The sequence below is a fragment of the Peromyscus californicus genome, unplaced genomic scaffold (assembly GCF_007827085.1).
Source record: "Peromyscus californicus insignis strain IS unplaced genomic scaffold, ASM782708v3 Scaffold_6__1_contigs__length_162567912, whole genome shotgun sequence".
NCBI lineage: Eukaryota > Metazoa > Chordata > Mammalia > Rodentia > Cricetidae > Peromyscus > Peromyscus californicus.
Window position 1 is genome coordinate 115,976,486 of NW_026294584.1, and position 24,938 is coordinate 116,001,423.

A 24,938-nucleotide genomic window follows, 5' to 3' on the forward strand; every position below is an offset into this window, starting at 1 on the left:
TGCTTGGCTGTTTCCAATGTGGCCTTGAACTCACAGAGATCCCAGATGGATTTCTGCCTCTGGAATGCTAGGACTAAAGGCCTGAGTGCCAACATTTTCTAGCCTAAGTATCTAGTGACTTTTCTGTTCTCTGACCCCAGATAAGTTTATTAGGGTACACAATATTTTGGGAAACACAATACCACCACAAAGTCCTGTAATAATAAATCTCACTAGACTTTGAAAAAGCTAAGTGATAACATTTTTTCCCTTATTTTCTATACTGGTTTGCCAGTTGACATATTTATCTTTAAAGAAATAGAAATGAGTTGGTAAGTAATACTGAGAATTTTCTTCTCTTTAATAAGAGAGATTACTTAGAGTGCCTCTGAAAGTATTTCTAGGGTAGAGACTTCTTGAAGTTAGTTACTTGTTAATGTAACAGTACATATTCAACTTTACACATTTTTGTTAACTGACACATTTTCCTCTTACTAATGCCATCCCAAGATGTTACCCATATCCCTAGGTTCTTACATTTCTTTCTACTTTATTATTTTTAAAGATTTACTTTATGTGTATGAGTGTTTTGCCTATATATGTATATATGTACACCACATGCATACCTGGTGCTTCTGGAGTCAGAAGAAGCCCTTGGAGGTCAGAAGAAAACATCAAATTTCCTGGAACTGGATTTACATATGATTGTCAGCAGAAGTGTGAGTGCTGTAAACTTAATGCCGGCCCTCTGCAAGAATAGCAAGTGTCAGTAGTCTGATAGCCAAAGAAGGGAGTGTATATGTCTCCTTAGAACAGTGGTTCTCAACCTTGCCAACGCTGTAACCCTTTGATACACTTCCTCATGTCGTGGTGACCCCCAATCATAAAATTACTTTTGTTGCTACTTCATAATTAATTTGCTACTGTTATGAATCATAAGGTAAATGTCTGTGTTTTCCTATGCTCTAAGGTGACCTCTGTGAAAGGGCCATTGGACACCCAAAGGGGTTGTGACCCACAGATTGAGAACCACTGCCTTAGAGTATATTCATTCCTGCAAAACAGGCCAAGTACACCTTCTCACTCTTTGTTTTAACACCTCAATCTTGAGGTGAAACATGCCACTGTCTGATACAAATGTAAACAATGCAAGTAGGAGCCATGGTTAGACCACTTTTAGATAGTGTCAGGTGCACAGACTGCTTCTGCATCATCCCTTGGCTTTTGTGACCTTTGGAAGGGCTGGCCCAAGTAGCCCCATTGTAGATGTTTGAGACAGGACTCTCTCTGCTAGGATTATAGGCAAGGGCCTCCATGCCCAGGGATGAAGGGGCATTTTTAAAATTTAAATTGTGGGGGTGATGGACATGTGTGTAACAGTGCCCTTGGAGGTCAGAGGACAACTTGCAAGAGTTTGTTTCTCCTACAGTGTAGGATTCAGGGATTGAACTCAGGTCGTCAGGTTTGGCAGCAAGCTCCTTCTCTGTTGAGCCTCTTGCTAGCTGAGAAAGAACCATTCTTTTTTTAAAATTTAATTTTTTTTTCTATTACAGTTTGATACAGTACAAATTCTTATCCTAATAGTGAAATGTTTCACTGAAGCTTGCCCAGTGATTGAGTAAAACCAAAACTTATTATAAGCCACAGTCATCCTAGGGTCCACCCTGCTATGTAGTCTCCCTGGATCTGTGGGTTGCAGTCTGATTATTCTTTGCTTTATATCTAGTATCCACTTATGAGTGAGTACATACCATGTTTGTCCTTCTGGGTTTGGGTTACCTCACTCAGAATGATATTTTCTAGTTCCATCCATTTTCCTGCAAATTTCATGATGTCGTTTTTCTCTGCTGAGTAGTATTCCGTTATATATATGTACCACATTTTCTTAATCCATTCTTCAGTTGACGGGCATCGAGGTTGTTTCCAGGTTCTGGCTATTACGGTTAATGCTGCTGTGAACATAGTTGAGCATGTATCTTTGTGGTATGATTGAGCATTCCTTGGGTATATGCCCAAGAGTGGTATGGTTGGGTCTTGAGGTAGATCGATTCCCAATTTTCTGAGAAACCTCCATACTGATTTCCACAGTGGTTGTACAAGTTTGCACTCCCAACAGTGGAGGAGTATTCCCTTTGCTTCGAATCCTCTCCAACATAGACTGTCATTAGTGTTTTTGATCATAGCTATTCTGACAGGTGTAAGGTGGTATCTCAGAGTCGTTTTGATTTGCATTTCTCTGATTAAGGATGTTGTTCAGTATTTTGATGTCTAGTTTCTTGAGTTCTTTATATACTTTGGAGATCAGTCCTCTGTCAGATGTGGGGTTGGTGAAGATCTTTTCCCATTCTGTAGGCTGTCTTTTTGTCTTACTGACCATGTCTTTTGCCCTATAAAAGCTGAAAGAACCATTCTTGATTGTTTATTCCAAATTGATTACCTGTAGATTTTTAATTTTACCATGTTATAAAGATAGGAATCTTCATATCTTACAACTAAGTTGACAATTCTTAGAATGAAAGATCTCCCTCTTTATAATTTTGATTTATTTGTGATCTTCATTTTCTAGATACTATGCCATCCTTTCTTGGTTTTATTTGATTTCATGGAGTGAGGGAAGGCTGGACAGCAAACTGGTTAATTTTGCTTTTATTGTTTGAAGATGTGTTGCTATCACTGTCCTACTTGATGGATAGTTTCGGCATATAGTTGAAAAATCCTCATCTCTGCAGATTTTGAGGTGTCTTCCTATTGCTCTTCTGACACTGACTTGAGGTCCTCTGTGTTTCATCAGTGAAATATTGTAGGGTTTTCTCTTTGGTTCCAAGATTATGCACTTTCTCTATCATGCTTTGATATAGGTCTGTCTTGTCAATTCTTAGGTGCTACTTTCAGTTACCCTTGTGAGCTCTTTGAATTTGCAAACTGATAGTCATCCCTTGGTGTCTTCAGGGTATGGATATAGGAGCCCTGCTGATACCAAGTTATGCTCGAGTTCCTTAATATTTATTATGTTCAACCTACAGACAGCTTTTCATGTGCTGCTTGTCTTGGTGACCTCGTTGTTACTGTGATAATATCCTGACAGGAGCAGCTGAAAGGAGAAGGGATTTATTTGGGGTTACAATTTCGTAGTGACACAGCCTATGTATGGTATTGTCAGAGGCACAGCCAGCAGGAAGACTAACCTGAGTGTTTACCCTTCCAGAGGTTACAATGCTAGAGTATTCTTAAGCAAACCTTATATCTCATTGTGAGATTTCTGTTAGAGGTTCTGGGTTTCCTAGTTTCATTTTTTTATTGTAGTCCTCAGCAGAAGGGATTAGGGTTGTAGTGGTTCTTAACTGGTGGCAGTTCATTTAGCAATGTCCGGGGGATACTTTTGTTGATTGTTACTTCTGAGGAGTGGCCATTGTTCCTGGCACACATGGATAGTGGTTGGCCATGCTGCAGAAAACTTAAAGCACATAGGGTAGCTTGCCACAAGACAGGATTTTGTGGTCCTCAATGCCAGCATTGCTGAGTATGGGAAATTCCCTTTGTTGACATTTTTTTTTTCTCTTGTACTGCTGGCTTTATCCTTTTAAGGTCCAGCTTATTCCAGCTTTGTCCTGGAGCCCTCCTATCAACAGTTCTAAACCTACGTTGATCCTCCTGTAGGTTTTGTGTATTAGCACAAAAATCTCCGTCATGAATTTTCTATTTAATACAAAGTCTTTTGAAACTAATTTTGTTGATTGTGAATCTTCATGTTCCCTGAGAAAATTTATGTTGAGACAGGCGGATCTGGAACTGGGTTCAAGAGGTCCTTCAGCCGTAGCCTCTTGAGTAGCTGGGATCCACAGTCTGTGACACTACTTGCTCTTCCTCAAGACCTTTTAACTGCTCTTGACCTTGATGTTGTGGGTTGTTATGCTGACCTTGAATTTCTGACCTCCTGTCTCCATCTCCCACCTGCTGAGAATACAGTCTTATATCACCATGGCCAATTTATGCATGCCCAATTTATATTGTGCTAGGTGAGCATTTTACCAACTGAGTTATATCTCCAGCCCCAGATTTAAAACACAGAACAAAGCAAAACTGAATTTCTGATAATACTGTTAGTATGATTTGGTGCTGCTGCTGGATTGCTGCTAGGTCGTCATCATTTCCATCCAGCATTGCTTTCCGGTTGTTGGCACAGTGAAGATAGAGCCAATAGCACAGTGAAGTTGCCTGATTCCTGATTCAAGCCTGATCTCTTGAATCACAATTGGAAACTACTCTCCTAGTTTATAGGACTGCTAGACAGTCATATATAGCAAATTAATACTCTGTTTTCTGTAATTGTGTTTCGTGAATGTACATGAGAGTACTCTCTGCACAAAAAATAGGTGACATCCTTAACTTTTGTATCTCCTAGAATTGAGACTGTTTGTTCAGGTATCACCTTCACACTTTTTCTTACATTAATGATAAAATGTGAAGAAAGGATTAAGAGGTCTGGTACTGTTCCTGGGGAGACATGAACAAACCTCTGCTCACCCTTGATCAGGAACCATTGTCATACTAAAGTAAGGATATCACCAAAGTCCAACTTGGTGAGCACTGGCTCAGTTTATATTTACTGTTTTCAGTCAGTGTTCTGTTGCTGTGAAGAGACACCATGACCACAGCAACTCTTACAAGGAAAGCATTTAATTGGGGCTTGCTTACATTTTAGGCAGTGGTCCACAACCTTCCTAATGCTGTGCTCCTCATGTTGTAGTGATCCCAGCCATAAAATTATTTTGTTGCTATTTTATAACTGTAACTTTGCTCCTGTTATGAATTGTAATGTAATTAATTTCTCTGATGGTCTTAGGCTACCCCTATGAAAGTGTCATTTGACACCCCAAGGGGTTGCGACCCACAGGTTGAAAACTGCTGGTTTAAAGATTTAGTTCGTTATCAGCATGGCAGGAAGTGGGGCAGCATGCAGGCAGACAGGGTGCTGGAGAAGGAGCTGAGAGTTCTGTATCATGATCAACAGGCAGCAGAAAGAGAGAGACACTGGACCTGGCTTGAATGTTTGAAACCTCAAAGCCCACCCACAGTGATACACTTTCTCCAACACCAAGGCCACACCTCCTAATCCCTGTCAAGTAGTGCCACTCCCTAATGACCAAACATTCAAATATATGAGCCTATGTATGGAGTCATTCCTGTTAGTTGAAGCATGGATAAAGTGTTAACTACAAGAGCAGAAGTGACTCTGAGGCAGTTTTACCATCAAAAGCCAACCGCAGAATGCCTGGCAGGTTACAATAGCTGGAAATACAGAACACACTGAGCCGCTTGTAAGCAGCTGAGCAGGTCAGAGAATGTATCTTCCAGGCAGTGCAGCTTAGCTGGTCTGAGCATCTTCTAGGCTACTTAGCTTGCCTAAGAGTGTCTAGGGGTGGGAGGGAGTAAGAGAGATGGCTCAGTGGTTAAGAGCACTTGTTGTTCTTCCAGAGGGCCTGGGTTTTGATTCCCAGCACCCATATGGCAACTCACAACTGCCTGCAGCTGCAGTTTCAGAAGATCTGACACACTCTTGTAGCCTCCTTGGGCACCAGGCACCCAGAGGGTGCACAAGAAAGCATTTAGATAAAATACCCATACACTTAAAAAAAAAAAATGTCAGCAGTTCTTACTCCTTATATAAGTTTGGGGAAGATGGGTCACAGTGAGCTGGTCAATGTTAGCATTTTATCTTGGAGGAAATTACTACCCAACAATGAATAGAGATAAAATATAAATGGGGTACTTGTATATTTTTCCTTATGCATATGTGCATGTTTGTATGCCTGTGTGTATGTGTATCTTCATTTTTGTAGTCAAAGGATGATGTTGGAATTGATTTCTTTCTCCACTTTATTTGTTGAGTGGAGTCAAGTTTTTTGTTGAACCCAGGGCTTGCTGATAAAGTTTGGCTGGCTGGCCAGTCAGCTTCATGGATTCTCATCTTTACCTTCTAAGTGCTGGAATTATACATAGGCTACCATTCCCACCTGGTACTTGATTCTGGGGATCCAAGGTTTTGCCTTCATGCTTGAACTGTGTGTGCCTTAAACGTTGAGCCATCTTCTAGCCGGGGCATGTGTGTACTTTTTTGCTATGTCACATAGGCTGGGACCAGTACCCTGAATACCTCAAATAACAGTGACTGAAAAGGGAGGGAGGAAAGAACTTATTTATTTATTTATTTGTTGTTGTTGTTGTTTGTTTTTTGGGACAAGATCTCACTGTGTGGTTCCTGATTGTCCTGGAACTTACTTTGTAGACAGGACTGGCCTTAAACTCACAGAGCTCCTCCTGCCTCAGTTTGGTAGCTTGCAATTTCCCCGCATAAGTTCGTAGGGAGTGGCATCATTAGGAGGTATGGCCTTGGAGGAAGTGTGTCACTGGAGGCAGCCTTTGAGACCTTATATATACTCAAGCCACACCCTTCTGCCCGCATGCTGCCTTGTTTCCTTCCATGATGATAATAGACCGAATCTCTGAACTGTAAGTGAACCACTACAATTAAATGTTTTTCTTTTATAAGAGTTACCGTGGTCATGGTGTCTCTTCTCAGCAATATAAACCCTAACTAAAACACTCAGTCTCCCAAGTGCTGGAATTAAAGGTATATGCCACCAAACGTAACTTACTCTGTACTTTTAATGGTAAGAGATTTTTCTAGTCCACATAAGCATTATTGTGGAAATTATGAGCATCTTTATAGTGTCTGTGTCTGTGTTAAGTAATTGCAAGAGTAATTGTTAATGTTTTCTGACTTCTTTCTTTATAGGATTCAGTGGTCCCAATTTAAAGGTTATTTTATTTTCAAACTGGAGAAAGTGATGGATGATTTCAGAACTTCAGCTCCTGAACCAAGAGGTCCTCCCAATCCTAATGTTGAATATATTCCCTTTGATGAAATGAAGGAAAGAATACTGAAAATTGTCACTGGATTTAATGGGTATGCACATAATAATATTTAAAGATTTAATTTTAGATGTCATTTCTTTAAGTTTTGCTATATCTGGTTGATAATTGACTATTGTATCTCTAGTGTTTTGTGCACCCTTCATGGGGTTTCTCTGTAAGAGCTCTACTTGTCTTGGAACTGTATTTGTAGACCAGGCTGGCCTTGAACTCACAGAGGTCAACCTGCCTCTGCCTCCTGAGTGCTGGGATTAAAGATGTGCACCACCACCACCACCCAACTGTGCTTGCCAGATTTTGGTTCATAAATATTTTAAATGTTTACAGTCTTCATTGAAAAAAGAAAAAACTTGAACCGATTTTATGAGTTTCGGGGATATTCATACTTTTATGCATGCATTTATCAAGAAATATTTGAATGTTTCTTTTCTTTATTTGGTATTATTTTGATATTTGGTGAAGACTTATTTATAGTTAAGAGGTTTATTTATTTTAGAGTTTGAGTCCCCCATTATCTCAATAACTATAAGCATTTTTAATCTTTTGTAAAATATTGAAAACACCAGGAACACTAAGTGAATGTGATTACTTTAAAAGTGCTGTGCTTCCTATTAGTCATTAAGTTCTAATTTAGAACTTTATGTTTACTGAAGGAATGAGCATTTGTGGAGTTGACTGATTGAGTATTGCATTTGGCACTAGTAATTTGAAGCATGTGACAACAGTGTGAAATACAGTGAATTGGGTTTCTGTTAATAAGATTCCTGTTTATTGGGAGGTGTTACATGAAGAGGTTTTAATTGTATGGTTTTAGACCACAAATAACCTGATTCTTTTGGGGAGCTGGGGTTTGAGATGGGGTCTTACTGTGTAGCCCTGGCTGGCCTTGAATTCACAGAGATCCACTGCCTCTTTGTTCCTTGGATGTTAAATGTGTGCACTGCCATTCTCTGCTGCTGCTGCTGCTTTTTTTTTTTTTTAAAGATTTATTTATTTATTATGTGTATAGTGTTCTGCCTGCCAGAAGAAGGCACCAGATCTCATAGGTGGTTGTGAGCCATCATGTGGTTGCTGGGAATTGAACTCATGACCTCTGGAAGAACAGACGCTGCTCTTAACCTGAGCCATCTCTCCAGCCCCATTCTCAGCTGCTGCTTCCCATTTTTTTAAGTTTAGGAATTTGCCTGCACTATCAGAAGCTTATGCTCTGGCATTAGGTCTATTACTAAAACTTTTCCTGGAGATACCCTGTTGTCCCGTTAGTTATTTAACCATATGCCTGTTTATTATGAGTTTATCTGGGGCTCTTTAAAAGCACATGTGGGAAAAAAGCTATGTGTTATGTGTGTTATATGTTGCATAAAATTTATTCTTGAGCTGGATATACAGCATAAACAGACTTCCCTTGTAGAATATTTGTATATAGTACACGTATGTGTGTGTACACACACACACACACACAGACATTCCAGATATATGGGGTTAAAATGAATTATACCACTGCATTTTGAATATTGAGCTAATTTATAAATTAGTAAGAGCAAATATTCTTAATTCTATTAGAGTAGATAACAGATAAGTAGGTTATTAGATAAAGTTAAAATATTTATAATTTCTTAACCTGTTAAAACATGTATTCATCTACTTTAGATGATTTGAACAGTCATTAAATGCCTAAGCACACTTAAACATAATTGCTCTTAAGGTGTTTTTAATTCCAGTTTTCAGAATGGCTGTTTGAATTATTTACTCTAATTAGTCAGAATTTAAGTTTAACTAGTGATGCATTATGAATTTTCATTTTATATCTGCATTTTTGGTCTATAATTATATAGATATGTTGAAACAAGAAAGTCTTTGTTTTAAAGTTCTGGATAAAGGTTTTGATAATTTTTTTTAATCATATGTTTTTGCTTTCCATTGGATTTTTTTAAAATTTTAAATAGTATTTTGTGTGTGGTGTGTGCCTGTGTGTGTGCTCATCTGTGCAGCTCCTGTGGCTACCACAGGTTCTGTCATACTGTCTTCTTCCATTGCTCCCTGGTCCTGGAGCCTGGTAATTGGCTAGACTGGCTAGCCAGTGATTAAGCCCCAGGGGTCCACTTGTTTCTGCCTCTCAGCATTTGAAATACAGATGTGTGCTACTACCCAAGCTTTTGCAAGGGTGCTGGGTACTCAGATTCAGGTGCTTGTGCCGGGGCAGAGCAAACACTTTATCCACTGAGCTAACGCCCCAGCCCTGTTCCATCAGCTGAGGGTTTTTAATAGATTGTCTTTGATAAAAGTGATTATGTCTTTATTCTTTTTTAAAAATATACCCAGACATCTTACATGTGTTGGAGTCATGTTACATGCTAGTTGTATTTTCACTTTAGAAAAAACTTGGGTATTTCAATAATTAGTAAGTACATTTATAGTCTGTTGTGGTGGCTCATCACACATTCATCCTTGCACTCTAGTGTGAGGCAGGATGATTTAAGACCGCATGCAGACCAGCCTGTGCTACAGTATGAGATCAGTCTCAAAAACCCAAAGAAGAGGGGCTGAAGACATGGCAGACGGTCACAGTTGGGTTCCTAGCACCCATGTCAGGTTCTTAACAACCACCTGTAACTATACTCCAGAGGATTGAATGCCTTCTGGCTTCCACCGACATGTGACCTCAAGTGGGCATACACACATAAACGTACACACACTATCTTTTTAAAAAATCCAAAAAGGAAAGAAAAAAATGCTGTCTTTTGTGGTTCTGTTGTCTCATATGTAAACAGCTCATAATGTGCCTTTCTCTATGATTGTGAGGCTTTTTTTTGTCTTTTCCCCCTTTGGTAAGTGAAGTTGGGGAGCAGTGCTGTGAGCCATCCTTGTTTGTAGTTCGTATGGTACAGACCATCTTTTGTTGACTTGTTGCAGCTCTAGGCAAGAGCATATCACACTTTAACAGGTTGCGCTCTCTCTCTCTCTCTCTCTCTCTCTCTCTCTCTCTCTCTCTTTCTCTCTCTCTCTCTCTCTCTCCCTCTCTCCCTCCCTCCCTCCCTCCCTCCTTCCGTGTGTGTGTGTGTGTGTGTGTGTGTGTGTGTGTGTGTGTGTGTGTGTGTGAGAGAGAGAGAGAGAGAGAGAGAGAGAGAGAGAGAGAGAGAGAGAGAGAGTTGCTGGAGGTTCAAATTGAACCCTTTGCAAATTCTATACCAGCACTTTACCAATCAGCTACATCCTAGCCCTATCACAAAATGTTCATTTATGCCTCTGTGTAATAACTAGTTACTGTAGTTGTGTATGTGGCCTGTGTATGTTTTTTAGGAGTTTTGTGTACATCTCTTCTGTCTACACTTGAGGTTCCAGTTTGTACTTTTGTGAAATAAAATGGCATTTTTTCATGTGTCAGTAGTCCTTTAATTAATGGCTTTTTGTTTTTCTTAAGCTTTTATCAGCTGTGTGTGTGTGTGTGTGTGTGTGTGTGTGTGTGTGTGTGTGTGTGTGTGTGTATGGGTATTTTGTCTGCATGTGTGTCTGTGCAGCACATGCATGCATGGTGGTCTTGGAAGCCAGGGTAAGGCCTCATCAGATTCCCTAGGAACGGAGATACACATGTTCATGTGCTGCCATGTACATGCTGGAAACCAGATTCAGGTCCTCTGCAAGAGCAGCAGCCAGTGCACTTAATTGCTAAGCCATCATTCCAGCCCTGTTCTGTTTGTAATTTGCTTTTTGATTTTACAAGGGTTACAAGTAAGAGGTTGCCTTGAGTCTCAGATGAGCCTGTGTGTGTGTGGGTGTGGGTGTGTGTGTGTGTATTTTTTTTTTTTTTTCTCTCGAGACAGGGTTTCTCTGCCTTGGCTATCCTGGAACTCTGTAGACCAGGCTGGCTTCGAACTCACAGAGGTCCACCTATCTCTCCTTCCTGGGTGCTGGGATTAAAGGTGTACACCACCACCGCCCAGCTTATGCTTTTAGTTTTTGAAAGCTATAAATTAAATGCTTCATAGTATCTTGACACAGATTATAATATTTTCTAAATTATTTTAGTAAATTTTGAGTATGTAATTTTTTGCTCTTTGAATTTCAAGTTCACTCACTGTTGCTAGAGTTTTCCTGCCTGGCCCACAGTCAGGACAAATCTCTCTCACCTGCCAGTCCCACAGCCACTCAGACCCGACCAAATAAAACACAGAGACTTATATTGGTTTACAAACTGTATGGCCGTGGCAGGCTTCTTGCTAACTGTTCTTACAGCTTAAATTAATCCATTTCCATTAATCTATACCTTGCCACCTGGCTCGTGGCTTACCGGCATCTTCACATGCTGTTTCTCATCGTGGTGGCTGGCAGTGTCTCTCTGACTCAGCCTTCCACTTCCCAGCTTTATTCTCCTCCTTGTCCCGCCTACACTTCCTGCCTAGCCAATGGCCAATCAGTGTTTTATTTATTGACTAATTAGCAACACATTTGCCATACAGAACATCCCACAGCACCAGCATTATTTGGTGATTTTTTTTCTTTTATTGAAAATAGATTTTTTAAATACAATATATTCTGATTATGGCTTCTCATCTGATCTACACTTTCTCTCTTTGGTTTTTCCTAAGAAAACAGACATCTAAGGAATAATAGTAAAATAAGATAAAACAAAAACAAATTGGAATAGGACAAAACAAACAGATGAAAAAGCATAAGGAACACAGATGCAGACACACATAAGTTGACACACAGGAATCCCATGAAAACACAAAACTGGAAACCATAATATATATGCAAAGGACCTATAAAGATTAGAAAACAACCCTCAATCCAACATATGAGACAACTTCCAAAGATGCCTTCTGCTGAGCATAAGGTCCTATCCTTCGTTTCTCCAGTGAGACTCTCCTGGAGAAAAGTAGCTTTCGGTTAGTGATGAGGTGTTGTGTGTCCACTTCTTTTAGCTCTGGGACCTTATCTTGTGCAGACCTGTGCAGGCCCTGTGCATGCTGCCACAGTCTCCAAGTTCATATGTGCACCACTCGGGCTGTGTTTAAGAGACCTTAATCCTCTCTGGCTCATACACTCTTTCTGTTTCCTCCTCTGCAGAGTTCCCTGAGCCCTGAGGAGAGAAATTTGATAGAGACATCCCATTTAGGGCTGAGTGTTCCAAGGTCTCTCACTCTCTGCATATACTCTGACTGTGGGTCTCTGATTTGTTCCCACCTGCTGCAGGAGGAATAGCCTCTGGTGATGGCTGAGCAAGGCACTGACTGATCTATGAGTGTTGTAGACTATCACTGGGGGGGTGATATGTGTCCGTGTGCCCGTCCTGCACATGTGCATCTCTTCTGTTTACATTTGAGGCACCAGTTTGTACTTTTGTAGAAGAGCATTTATTTGGTTTTTATCCTTTGGATTACATACAGATTTAAAACAGGTTTGCTGTTTGCTTTATTGTTAACTCTGGTTGTTTCATGTGACTGAAAGAACGGGTTCTTTTTGTTACTTTGTTCTTTATTTACTCTGAACTTTATTGTTTCTGGGTTTTTTGTTCCTTTATTGGTTGAGAAAATGTCTGCATTTTTGTTAATTATTGGGGTAAGCATTTGTTAACTGGATAAGTATATTAATATTTTAAAGATTACATATGTGTAGTGTTCAGTCGGCATGTATGTATGTATATTCACCTGGTGTCTGAAGATTTGGAGAGGGTCTGATCCCTTGGAATTGGAGTTCCAGGTGGTTGTGAACCATCATGTGGGTGCTGGACCAAACCCAGGTCCTCTGTAAGTGCAGTTAACAACTCTAGCCCATTGAGTCTATTAATAGACTCAATGTGCTTATTTTCTTCTCTCCCCTTTTCAGAGTATAATTAGTTGAGAATTGGATAATGTGGTACTTATTCCTCCTTACATTATTCCCTCACCTTGGCTTGTGATGATAGGGGTTGGTATGATAAAATCACAATTTAGATTACTATGGACACTCAGATGATTAACTTAGTTAAAGGCTTTGACATACTGTAGATTGATTTAGGGATGTGGATCTGAGACAAACATTAATGTACTCACAAACCTTGGCTTTTTGCCAATATTGAAAGAGGCTCATTGTTCATTTTCTGCTAAGCCTTGGTATAGAAATAGCATAGTGCTTCAAGTAAAGATGATGTTATTAGACTTCCATTTCTGAATTGTGTGAGATAATTCAGTAGGAGCCTATTGAGCTTTTATTTGAGACAGCATCATGTAGGGAGCAAGTAAAATTGTGAGTGTGTTTGACATAATGACCCATGGAGTGGCAAAGCCTTCCTCTGGGGAATGTTGGCTGCAGAAAATGTGCACTTTAGCTTTCTCCCTGGATGTTTATGTCCTGAAGATGGGCTCTCCTACAGAGACTGTTCCTCCTGAGGTTAGCTGTAAATAATAAACATACTAAGCTTTCTGGGTGCTATAGCTTCTTTATTCTAGACATCCCATCCTAGCTTTCTGTGTTGATGCGTCTGTGTTTTCTTCATTCTCTCACTACCCTCAATCAAGGCTCTGGTACCTTGCAAGGATGCACTAGCTAGCGTCTTACTGTTGTCTCACTGTGTATCTCTGGCTGGTCTGGAACTCAGATCCACCTGCCTTTCTCCCAAGAGCTGATTTTGAAGTTGTGACCCACCACATCTAGCTTTCCTTTAGTTTTTGATGATAGATATTTAAGTTAGGCTTTATTAAATAGTTTGTCAGACTGAGTGAAAAAGAAAGACATTCTAAAACTGCATGCTACATATAAAAATGAATGACTCTTTGGATCTTTTTCTTTTTTTGTAAGAATATTTCATATATAAGTACTGCAAGTACATAATTTCCACCCCTCATTCTGTGGCCCTACTTTCAAATTTATGACCTTTTATATTATGTGTGTTTGTAAGGTATACAGCATACTGAGTTGAGTGTTGCTCTATGTATATGTGTTTAGGGCTAATCACTTGAGATTGTATAATTTATCAGGGGGGCTCATCCCTGGAGGAGATTGATTTTTTTCTGCATCCATTTATTGCTGTAACATAAAATAGGGTATGTATGTGTGCTTACCATATGCATACAGTAGTACCTTAAGGCCAGAACCCAGGTCCTCTGCAAGAGCAATAAGTGCTCTTAACCCTGGGGCCTTCTCTCTATGTCCTGTTCACCCATAGCTCTTCATCTGGGAGAAGGATCTTGTGTGATTTCCCCACCCATGTAGGCATATAACTGATGTTGTCATTATGCAGGTCTTGTTTGAACAACAGTATTGTTAGGACTTCATGGTGCAGCTTCCCCTGTCGTGTCTAGAAGACACTGTTCAGCAACAGGCATCTTGGTTCTCTGGCTCATGAAATCTTTCCACCCCCTCTTTGCAATGTTCTTGAGCCTTAGGTATAAGGGTTGCACAGAAGATGTTCAGTTGTGGATTTTTGTGATTTGAAAATTTGTGGGTTTCTGTAATGGTTTCCATCTGCTGTAAAAAGAAACTTTTTTGATGAGGGGTGAGCTACATTTACTTGTGAATATAAAGATAAATACTTAGAGTGCATTTAGAAATTATGCTGGTTTAGGAACATGGCAATAGAAGGTTCTCGTCAAGGATCCGTACTTTGGATCAGCTATGAGTAATTGACTAGGTTTATAGTAACAAGCATGAATTCCCTCCTATTTAGCCAGCCTTCAGTCTAGTTACACAGCTGTTGGTTAGTCCCAAGGTAAAAGTGCCATTATTCAGCCATTGGAGATAACTTGCTGGGCCAGTCATTGTGGGTTTGCAGGATTTACAGCTAGGTAGGACCACTGACTGCTGCCCTCCCTTGGCAGTTTGCATAGCACTTTTGGATACTGCTAGTCCTCAGGAAGAAGGCGGCTTCCAGGTCAGTTCTGTCCTATTCTTCCAAGTCCTGTGTCTGTAGTATGTGATAGCTTCAGCAATAGTGCCTTACCTTCCAAGGGCAATAGCTTATATTGATTGGAGAGACTGCCTGAACAACTCAGATGAGGGTTTTCTGTGCTTGGAGAACATTATCACTCTGTTACTGCATTTAAACTGTGTGTATGTATACACATATATTTATATGATTACATGTAATTGTAACTAAACAATGATTTTGTCTCTTTTGAGCATTCTTAGTGTTAACTCTCTTCTTTATAGCCTTTTCTCTCCTCTCCCGTTAGTCATGTTGTCCACCCACTTCCACTCTTCCCATTTCCTTCTTCATAGCACCTGTGTCCTCCTGTGCCCCTCTAGAGCTCCTTTTCACTACACTCCGTGGTCCCCTTCTACTCTCTGGGTTTCTGTGGTTATTCCAGTTTATACACTCACATCCATAAGTAAGAGAGAACATGTGAAATTTGCCTTTCTCGGTCTGTATTACATTAACTCATGCAGTATTGATCTACATGTGTATTAGTATTATTTTGGTTTGTTTTTTTTTTTTAAGATTTATTTATTTATTGTGTATACAGAAGAGGGTGCCAGATCTCATTACAGATGGTTGTGAGCCACCATGTGGGTGCTGGGAATCGAACTCAGGAAGGACCTCTGGAAGAGCAGTCGGTGCTCTTAACCTCTGAGCCATCTCTCCAGCCCCCTTGGTGTTTTCTAATAGAATGTCTGCTTAGCTTTTTTTATTTAGGTTGTGTCTTTGCTGTACTTTGATTGTTGATTGTTTTGTGGTTTTGTTTCTGGATATGTCAGGTAAATGCTGCACCTTTTTATTTTACATTCTTTGGCAGAATACTCTTCACTTTTAGATAGAGCTTTGGATTTAAATCAGAAAACATTTGTTTTATTATGAACATTTCCTTTACACATTTCCTAAATCTTACACTGACATAAGAATGCAAAAATAGTGTTTGTGCTAAGAATGTGAGATTTACCGAGTGTGGTATCACATGCCTTTAATTCTAGAACTAAACAGGCAGAAGCAGGCAGATACCTGAGTTCTAGGTCAGCCTGGTCTACAAAAGTAAAACCTTGCCTCTTTTAAAATAAAAAAAAGGAAAAAGGAAAAAAAGGTGATATATAAGTATAGTTTATCCAGTGAGAAACTACTATGATTTCTGTCAAATGTGTGTGGTACAGCAAAAATGTTATTATCACACACTAGCTGCATCGCTGTAGGGTAGACTATTGTATGAAAATGAAGACCTTGTGAATATTGTATGTGAATCTGAGGCTTTGCAGTTCTCTTCATAAACCACACAAGTAGATGTTAATGGAAAACACTGAAATCCAAAGATGTACATTTTCTCAGTGTTTGTCACATCTAGTACTTACAACATGACACTTAGCTGTAATTCTGATGGTTGCTAATAATTTGAGTCAAATCCTTTTTTAAAATTTATTTATTTTATAAGAATGGTGGTTTTGCTTACATTTATGTCTTTATGTACCCGCTGTGTGTCTGGTTCCCGGGATGATGTCAGATTCCCCTGTGATTAGAGTTACAGAAACTGTGAGCTGCTATGTTATATGGGTCCTGGGAATCAAACCTGAGTCCTCTGGAGAGGAACCGGTGCTCTAAACTACTGAGCCATCTTTCTGGTTTTCTCAAAACTCTTTGTAAAGTGATTATTGTCTTTTTTATTTGCTGTGATTATTCTCTATCCAGTAACAAAGTTGTTTATGATGTTCAGTAAAATGTTTGGGTGCAAAAGAATGCTTGAGAAAACAACATTCTGTTTGTCAATAAACTGACAGTTATTATTTGTGTTACCTCTCTGGTAAAGTTGAAATTGAGCGGTCAGCATTTAGAACACTGCACTACATTTTCTCCATCATGGGTTTTGACACGGTTTTCAGTGTTCTTTTATATTGCTCAGTGTCTCCTGCATTCCTTTGTTTGCTCGACACAGCACAGGACTCCATAAAGCTCACTGTGGAGCCCTGCTCCTAGTTTGTTACACTTAGGACTCAAACTATACAATTATTCCTTTGCAGTATCCCTTTTACTATTCAGCGACTCTGTGAATTGCTAACAGATCCAAGAAGAAATTATACAGGAACAGACAAATTTCTCCGAGGAGTAGAAAAGGTATGTATTCTATCACATGAATTAAAGTGAAACCTAATAGGTTCCAGAAAAGACAATGGCATGAGTTGTTTCATAGACTGTCTACTGAGTTATTTTGCTTTCTAAATTGCATTCTATGTTTCAGAGAGAAATTTATAAGCAGAGGCAGAAAAAAGGCCCAAGAGGTCCTAGGCAACCATTATTTTAAGTTTGAGGAAAGCTGCTTAATTCGGTTTTATTTGATTTATTGTTTATTTTTTTGGTTTTCTTTTCTGAGACAGGGTTTCTCTGTTTATAGCCCTGGCTGGCCTGGAACTCACTCTATAGACCAGGCTGGCTTCAAATCTAGAGATCTGCCCCTGCCTCCCAAGTGTTGGAATTAAAGGTGTGTGTCACCACAACGTGGCTTGTTTTGTTTTTTATTTTACAAACATTTGCTTTGTTAAGCATTTAAAGGAAAAAAAGCCCACCAGAAAGATGTAAGTGTTAGCAGTACGTTATAAATGTCGTTGTGGAATTCTGAATTCTGGGATTCAGAGGCACACAACCTTAGAAACTTGTGTGTAAAAGCATTTTAGTGATATATTGAGTAGAAAGCTCTAGTTCACATTATGGGTGGCAGGGTACTGCTACGATGATGATGATGATGATGATGATGATGATGATGATGATGGAGGAAATAACACAAAGATATCAAAGTGTTTGAATGATCAAAGCATTAAATTACTGGAAGGAGTAATTGGATCAGCTGAATTTGGACAGATGACTAATTCTCATATGGTAGTTGATCCTAAAACATAATTGACATTAGAATTTTTTGTTTCAAAAAAATCACTTCTTTTACTCTGGGAACAGGAATCTCAGCCCATTAACTTTGGGATTTCCGGTAGTTCTTGGGTTATCAGACTCATACATTTTGTTAATCTTTTCTGTTGCCTATTGAGTGAGATTCTGAAGAGCAGAACGCTGCAGGGTTCATCGGTACTTCAACTTGGGGACCCTTAGTAATGGATGCTTTTGATGAACAGATAGGATATCACTGGTACCTTTGCCAACTCCATGCTGCCATGTTTTACAGTGTGAGCCAAGGATTTAAACATAATCTAGGTGATAGGGCTGTGAGGGGACCTTCAAATACTCTGCTGGGATAGTTTCCAAAGGAGGACGTTTGAGTATTGCTCTATAGATAAGGAAATTCATCACTCTTGTACTAAATATTTAAATTTCAAAATAGTTTTAGAAGAGAGACTGGGGATTTGGCTCCCATAGGCATCACATTTGTTGGGGGATGCCACACCAGTGTGAGGACCAGAGTTTGGATCCCTAGATCCAATGTAAGTACTGGTGGATGTGCTGGCCTGCTTGTAATGAATTCCAGCTTTGAGAGGTAGAGACAAGGATCCACAGAGCAAGCTGACTATCTAGCTCTGGGTTTCATTGAGAGATCCTGTCTTGTTGAATGAGATGGAAGACCATTGGAGCCCTCCATGTGTAAGTGCATGTATGTACTTGTGCATGCACAGGAAAATGGAAAATAAAATGGACTGTACTTTTACATACACTACACATTGTCTGAGTTCCAAAGTATGCTTAAAAAAAAAAAACCTAGTAAGAAGAAATTAAAAAAATGAACCAACATTCTCACAGTATAGCTTGGTGAGTTTCTAGGAGTCATAATACCATTTATCTGATTTAAATTATTGAAATTATAAGAGAAAATACTTCAGCCTTGCGTGGTAGTACAAGCCTTTAATCTCAGCATCTGGGAGTCAGAGGCAAGTCCATCTCTTGAGTTCTTGGCCAGCCTGGTCTTCATAGTGAATTCCAGGCTAGCTAAGGCTTTAAAAAGGATTGGGGGGGGGTAGAGATCAGACCCTCTGAGGTGGCTCAGCCCATCAAAGCACATGTCTCCCAGGCCTGATCCTGAGACCTCAGAGACACAAAGGCATGCAAGATAAATGACAAAGCAAGCCAGTGAGTGTGCATGAGACCTCTTGAAGTCCTCCTTGCTGCTCATAGTTTTCTGGGTTTTGTTGTTGGTTTTGTTTGTAACCAGTTGCTTTCAGTTAGAATAGATGGAGGCTTAATCTGAACGTTTCAAACAAGTTGTTCAACTGTTGTGTTACTGTGCTTTGCTTTCACTCATTGAGTCACTACTTTTGTTATTTCAGAATGTGATGGTTGTTAGCTGTGTGTGTCCTTCTTCAGAGTAAGTATAGAGATTTTTCTAATTATTTTAAAATGTTAAAGTAGTGTGCATTTATTTTATATGTAACTAAATATACTTCAGTACATGTGAAATCTACCACCTGGTCGCTGAGGTGGAATGTTGCCAAAATACTGCTCAAGTGTTTCCAGTAGAGAGATTTGTACTAAAGAGACTGATTACTTACTACACTTCTGGCCACCTAGATTGGTGGCTGTTAGGTTTGGAATAAGATAGTTCATGGTATTCTCCATGGTGGACAGGTATTGTTAGTTGTCAGGATTTCTATGCCAATTTAAGGACTTGGTTCCAGGCATGTGTTCAGCCATGACACCATTAGCAATTAGGCCTCCTGCATAATTCTTTGTTGTGGGTGGATGTCCTGGAAATTGCACGCACACTCACAGAGAGACTTGAGTGCCCTGGAGTGTGTGAAGGTCGGGGACAAGAGGCCCAAGATTCATTGGCTTAATCTTAAGTGCCATTTATTTCTTAGACAATTTTGTTTTTAGAGTTCATGACTTTGTCTGTCTTGCTAAGTCAGATACTGAGATAATCCCTTCATGCTTCTTGGTAGGAAAAAAAAAAGTATGCAAAATTGATTTCCTTTTGAATTAAATGTTTTGCTTTTCTGATGAATATGAAGTTACCTAAAGAACGTTGCAGGAGATTGAAAAGCAAGTGTCATTGACTCATAGTTGTTTTTCCTCCGTGTGTGTGTGTGTGTGTGTGTGTGCGCGCGCGCGCTAGCTAATTTCCCATTATCTGTGTTTGAATTTGACAGCCCCAGCTTTTTGTTTTGTTTTTTAAAGACCCAGATTATTCTTCCTTTTAACGTGCTTATTTTGTTTCCTATGTGGTGAGTGTTTTTGCCTGAATGTATGTATACCTTGTGCATGCCATGTCGTTTAGAATCAGGCATCAGCTCTTCTGGAATTGGAGTTATAGATGATTATGAGCCACTGTGAGGATTCTGGGAACAGAACACAAGTCCTCTGGATGAGCGAGCAGCTTGTGCTCTCTTGCCTGGTGAACTATTTCTCCAGTCTTACACCCAGTTGTTATCAAAATTAAAGAAGTGAGCCATTCGTAACCCCTCCCTTCCTCTGTGTCTTCCTTTATTGCATTATTTTATTTTTTTATTTTGAGACAGGATCTTACTCTGTGGCCCTAGCTGACCTGGAACTTGCTACGTGTAGTCCATGCTGACCTTGAGCTCAGAGCTTTACTTACCTTTGCCTCCCAGTGTTGGGATTAAAGTCATGTGCTACCATGCCCAGCTGAAGTGTTTTCTTTTATTACAGGAAGAACAGTTCTAATAGTTTAAACCGAATGAATGGTGTTATGTTTCCTGGAAACTCACCAAACTATACTGACAGGTGAGAATATTGTGTGTATGTGGGGTTTTTTGTTTGTTTGTTTTTTTAACCATCTAGGGTGTTTGAGTTAGCAGGTTAACTTTTTTTTAATGCAGCATTTTATGGGGAAGATACAAGATCTATGTTGTAGGTTATACCGGGCTACATTTGCTAATTAGGGCATGGCTCTGAAAGCCAGAATTAGTGCAAGTACTTGTGATATGTACTTTAAAGGGGTAATATATATATAATTTTTCCTAAAAGTAGAAAATGATATTGGTTTATCTCATTATAGGTCTAATATAAATGGGCCTGGAACACCCAGGCCACTTAATCGACCAAAGCTTTCTTTGTCAGCCTCCTTGACAACAAATGGTTTGCCTGAGAGCACAGATAGCAAAGAGTCAGACCTACAGCCAAGTGAAGAGAAAGTCCACAGGTTTGTGTATTTTATATTTAAAGAGAGACAGAAAGAAGTGCATAGAAATTTAACATCTGTTAATGGCTTTTAGCACTATTTACTATTCACAAGGTACATGGACCTTTCTGTACTTATGGGTTCCATCTCTGGGTTTGGTAGATTCAACTAGTAAAAGATGAAAACTAATTGAGGAAGAAAATTGCTTTTGTACTGGTTATGTACAGACTTTGTCCCCTGTGCCCAGAGTGTTTACTTGCATTAGGTAGGTACTATGTCACCTAGCAGTGATGTAAAATAGAAAGGAGGCTCTGCAAATAATGAGCCTTTTATATATAGACTTGGAGCTCTTCAGATTTTGGTGCCTGGGATCCTGGAACTTCCATGGGTCCTGTGGGATGTGACCCATTTACTGTTCTGAGGGTCAGAACAGGCCTTGATGCAGCTGTAGGAGCTATGGTTTCTGTGTTAGTACAGCTGAAGGTGGATGTAGACAAGATTTTCTAGAATTTCCCAGAAAGGTTGAACTTGCCAAGTAGGTTCCAATAGGAACATCCGTGAACCGGTTCAGATTGCTTTGGGATTGTTCTGTGTTTTCTCAGCACGGGTACTTGCAGTTAATTTGACAGTGCAGTCTGTTAAGGATTCAGTTTACAGATAAGAATGTAGATCATGAGGGAAATAATTGTATTAATAACACTTCAAAAACCATCAGCAGTGATTCTCCAGGATCCGAATCCGAGGTTTCCTCACTGAGCCCTGTTAAAAATAAACATCCAGATGAAGATGCTGTGGAGGCCGAGGAGCATGAGGTGAAAAGACTGCGGTTTGACAAGGAAGGTGAAGTCCGAGAGCCAGCCAGCCAGACGGTGTGCAGTGACGGCTCAGTCAGAGCACAGGAAGCGGAAGCAGAGTCGTCCCCTCCGGAGCAGGACAGGGAAGGTCGCATCAGGCAGCACTGCACAGAAGAGGAGGATGAGGAGGAGGACGAGGAGGAAGAGGAGGAGGAAGGTGAGAGGGGAGAGTCCCCTGAGTGTGGTTGCTAACGAACCGTAGATAACAGAATTCATGAAACATAGCTGGGTGTATTTTGAAAATCAAATTTAACTACAACATTTGCTTATTTTTAGAATCTTTTATGACACCAAGAGAAATCATCCCAGAAAGGAAAAATCAAGAAAAAGAATCTGAAGACACCTTAGCTGTGAATGAAGAGCCTTCAGAGGAGGGTGCTCCCATGGAGGACTCGGAGCGGTCTCCAGCTCAGAGAGGTCCTCCCCCAGAGAGGAGGGACGGCACAGGGGCTGTGAGGAGTGGTTCTGACTGCCTGGAGACGGAAGAGCCAGGAGGGCCCAGGAAAGCTGGAGAGGGCGTCTCGGTGTCACCCATGGAGAACGACGATGATGATGACGACGAGGACACCACAGACGTCACCGACGAACCCATGGAACAAGACTTAACGACTTAGAGACACTTAGAGCAGTATTTTACATACAGTTCTGGTTTTACACTGTATCAAACTTTTAAGTAATAAAGTGGACCTTTAGTTTTACAAGAGAAACAGGCTGTAAAATAAAGAACCTTAAGAATAAACCCTGAAAGAGTTGTGCGTGGAAGAGCTGTGAATACCGGCTCCTCTAGGTCCTGCTTATTGCTGATTTTCTTGTTTTGTTTGGTTTTTGCTTGTTTTTTTTTTTTTTTTTTTCCCCTTTCTTTTGGTGTACTCAAATCAGTGGTTTGTGTATAGATTTTTTTTTTATTTAGAATTAAAGTTTTTAAACTGGAAGATAATTATAATTTTGAAAACTTTTTAAAGATGATCACATTTGGTTTATACATACACAAGGAAGATTTTTGTCTTGTCTCTAGTGGTTTCCATATTTCAGTCATAGTTTGAACTTGTTAACGTGAATTATAGGGTTTCATGTGGTTTCAGATTTTATTGTTCAACTGTACAATGGAACTTTAAGTCATATATACATATATAGATTATTCTAAGGGGGAATGTTATATTTTTCTGTTTCTATAAGAGATGAATACAGTGAATACTTTTTTATTGGTAATGACTGAGTTCACTTCTTTCAGAAGACATTTTCTTTCTCTTCTGAGTAATTGAGATAAAATCTGGCCCCTGTAAAACCCTGGCAATCTTTAAGTCTGTTGAAATACCAGGTTAAACACATTCCAAGAGATCTGTGCAAACTAAAATTCTTTTGTATACTTCTAAGGTGCCTGAGAAAAAAAAGACTTCATTATTTATGAGAAAATGTGCTTTATGTTGGGAGTTGCGTAGGAGCATTAACTCACTGTTTGGTAGAATGAGTGCTTAGGAGCCTGACAGGAAACCATCTCAGAAGAGCCCGCGGGTCCCGTTTCACTTGCTTTTCTGAACATTGTGACATTACACCTTTATTTCTAAATTATTCTGTATGCACACGGCACTGCTGTGAAACAGCACTGTACTGGAAGAATTAGGAGGTACTTCAGTAATGTACCTGAGCTAAAATGACTAAAGCTTTAGGGGTACACAGAAACCACCATGATTTGTATAACATTTTGAAGTGAATTAATATTTTTGAACATGCTTCTTCGACAGCCAGTGTTATATTTTTCAGATCAACACAAAGCACAAAGTTACTACTCTAAACTCAATATTTTCAAATTCACATATTTAAAGTCATGCAAGCTGCAACTTCCCTGTCAAAATTACTGGCTGCCAAATTTATACCTGTTTCTTCAGCTGTACCTTTTGATATTTAGAATTTTTAAATTTCTGTAAAGTAGATTTTGTAGACTGTAATGTGTTCACTGCCTTTGTGAAGCGGTATAATTGTATAATTTCGTGTGTAAACTGAATGCTTGGGCTTTCAATACAGTATTCATATAAAGCAATAAATATTAATGTTATGAAATATTCGAGTACATTTTTATCAAAATACAGAAGAATTCCTTTTTAGTTTCAGTCACCTGAGGTACAGATGGACCTACAGTAGCTGATGCAAACAGTTTCTCACATTGTATCGTAAGCTCTGGGGGATTTGGAGGGAAACCACAAAGTTTGCATTTGACTACTTAGACATTACTATGACTAAAAAATAAGGAATTTGGCTATTTGTTCATAGAGTAATATACTACTGACTGACGACCTTCAGGTTCACAGCAGCTAGATATAGTTATGAATCTGTCTAATAAAATTGAGTGTTGATTTACTGCACCCAAGAGAGGTGAAAATCAAATGTAATTTTTAAAAATTTTGGCAAAAATGTTAGAAAATGAAGCGAATTTTGAATGTGACATTCATGTGTAGTGACCTGTTACTCTATTTTGTTGAGGGATTGCCAGTGAGGACAGATTTTAACCATTTTAGGTTTAGAAACTTTGAGATTTTCCTTAGGGTATTTATGAGATTGTTGTCAATAAACCTGTTCTCTAAGCTCCTTTGACCTTTGATAGTCTTTATTTATGGTTCCATGGACCATTTGTAAACAAATCAGTTTGCTGCTGGTTAAAGTTGGGAAGATTTAGCATCATGAATGGAGGTCTGTGGTTTTATTTGTAAACTTGCAATTACTATCTTTGCAAGAGAAAATGTATTTCTTTATTAAATAAAGTATAATAATGGTGAATGTACCAAAATGACATCACTCAATTCTGTGAGAGGTCTGCATTTTAATCTATAGTTTAATAGTTTTAATATTTATTAGCTATCCTATGTTGATCATAGATGAAAGTTGTTGCTGTTTATACAGATACATGTAGGATACTGGGGAGGGTCTCTAGGGCAGCTGCAGTACTCATCACGTTGTGAAACTATGTTCAGCAGGCTGTAGATGCATTGGCCCCTTGGAAGCCCATTTCCAGAAGTGTTGTTAGATGCACTTACCATAGGCATTGTGCAAAGGAAGCATCAGTTCTAACATGAACTGAGTCATTTGTATGTTCAAAAGGCGAGTTTTAGGCACATTTCCTTCACGTATGCAGCAGATCCGTATGAGAAGATCCATGAGAATCAAGGCTTTGATGACTGAAGTAACTGGTCCTCTGATACTGAAC

The 24,938-nt window shown here is 39.4% G+C and overlaps 1 protein-coding gene across 1 annotated transcript in view; it reads left to right on the forward strand.

Moving 5' to 3' along the window:
* The window catches only part of Ppp4r2 (protein phosphatase 4 regulatory subunit 2), a 45,442-nt gene extending 21,114 nt beyond the window's left edge, over nucleotides 1–24,328 (forward strand). Inside the window, exons 3-9 of the mRNA XM_052722044.1 lie at nucleotides 6,776–6,946; nucleotides 16,831–16,924; nucleotides 19,075–19,112; nucleotides 20,414–20,488; nucleotides 20,763–20,906; nucleotides 21,604–21,896; nucleotides 22,016–24,328. Of these exons, the coding sequence (XP_052578004.1) occupies nucleotides 6,776–6,946; nucleotides 16,831–16,924; nucleotides 19,075–19,112; nucleotides 20,414–20,488; nucleotides 20,763–20,906; nucleotides 21,604–21,896; nucleotides 22,016–22,353 (1,153 nt within the window). The 3' untranslated portion in view covers nucleotides 22,354–24,328. The remainder of the gene's footprint in view (nucleotides 1–6,775; nucleotides 6,947–16,830; nucleotides 16,925–19,074; nucleotides 19,113–20,413; nucleotides 20,489–20,762; nucleotides 20,907–21,603; nucleotides 21,897–22,015) is intronic.
* Nucleotides 24,329–24,938: the final 610 nt, after the last annotated feature.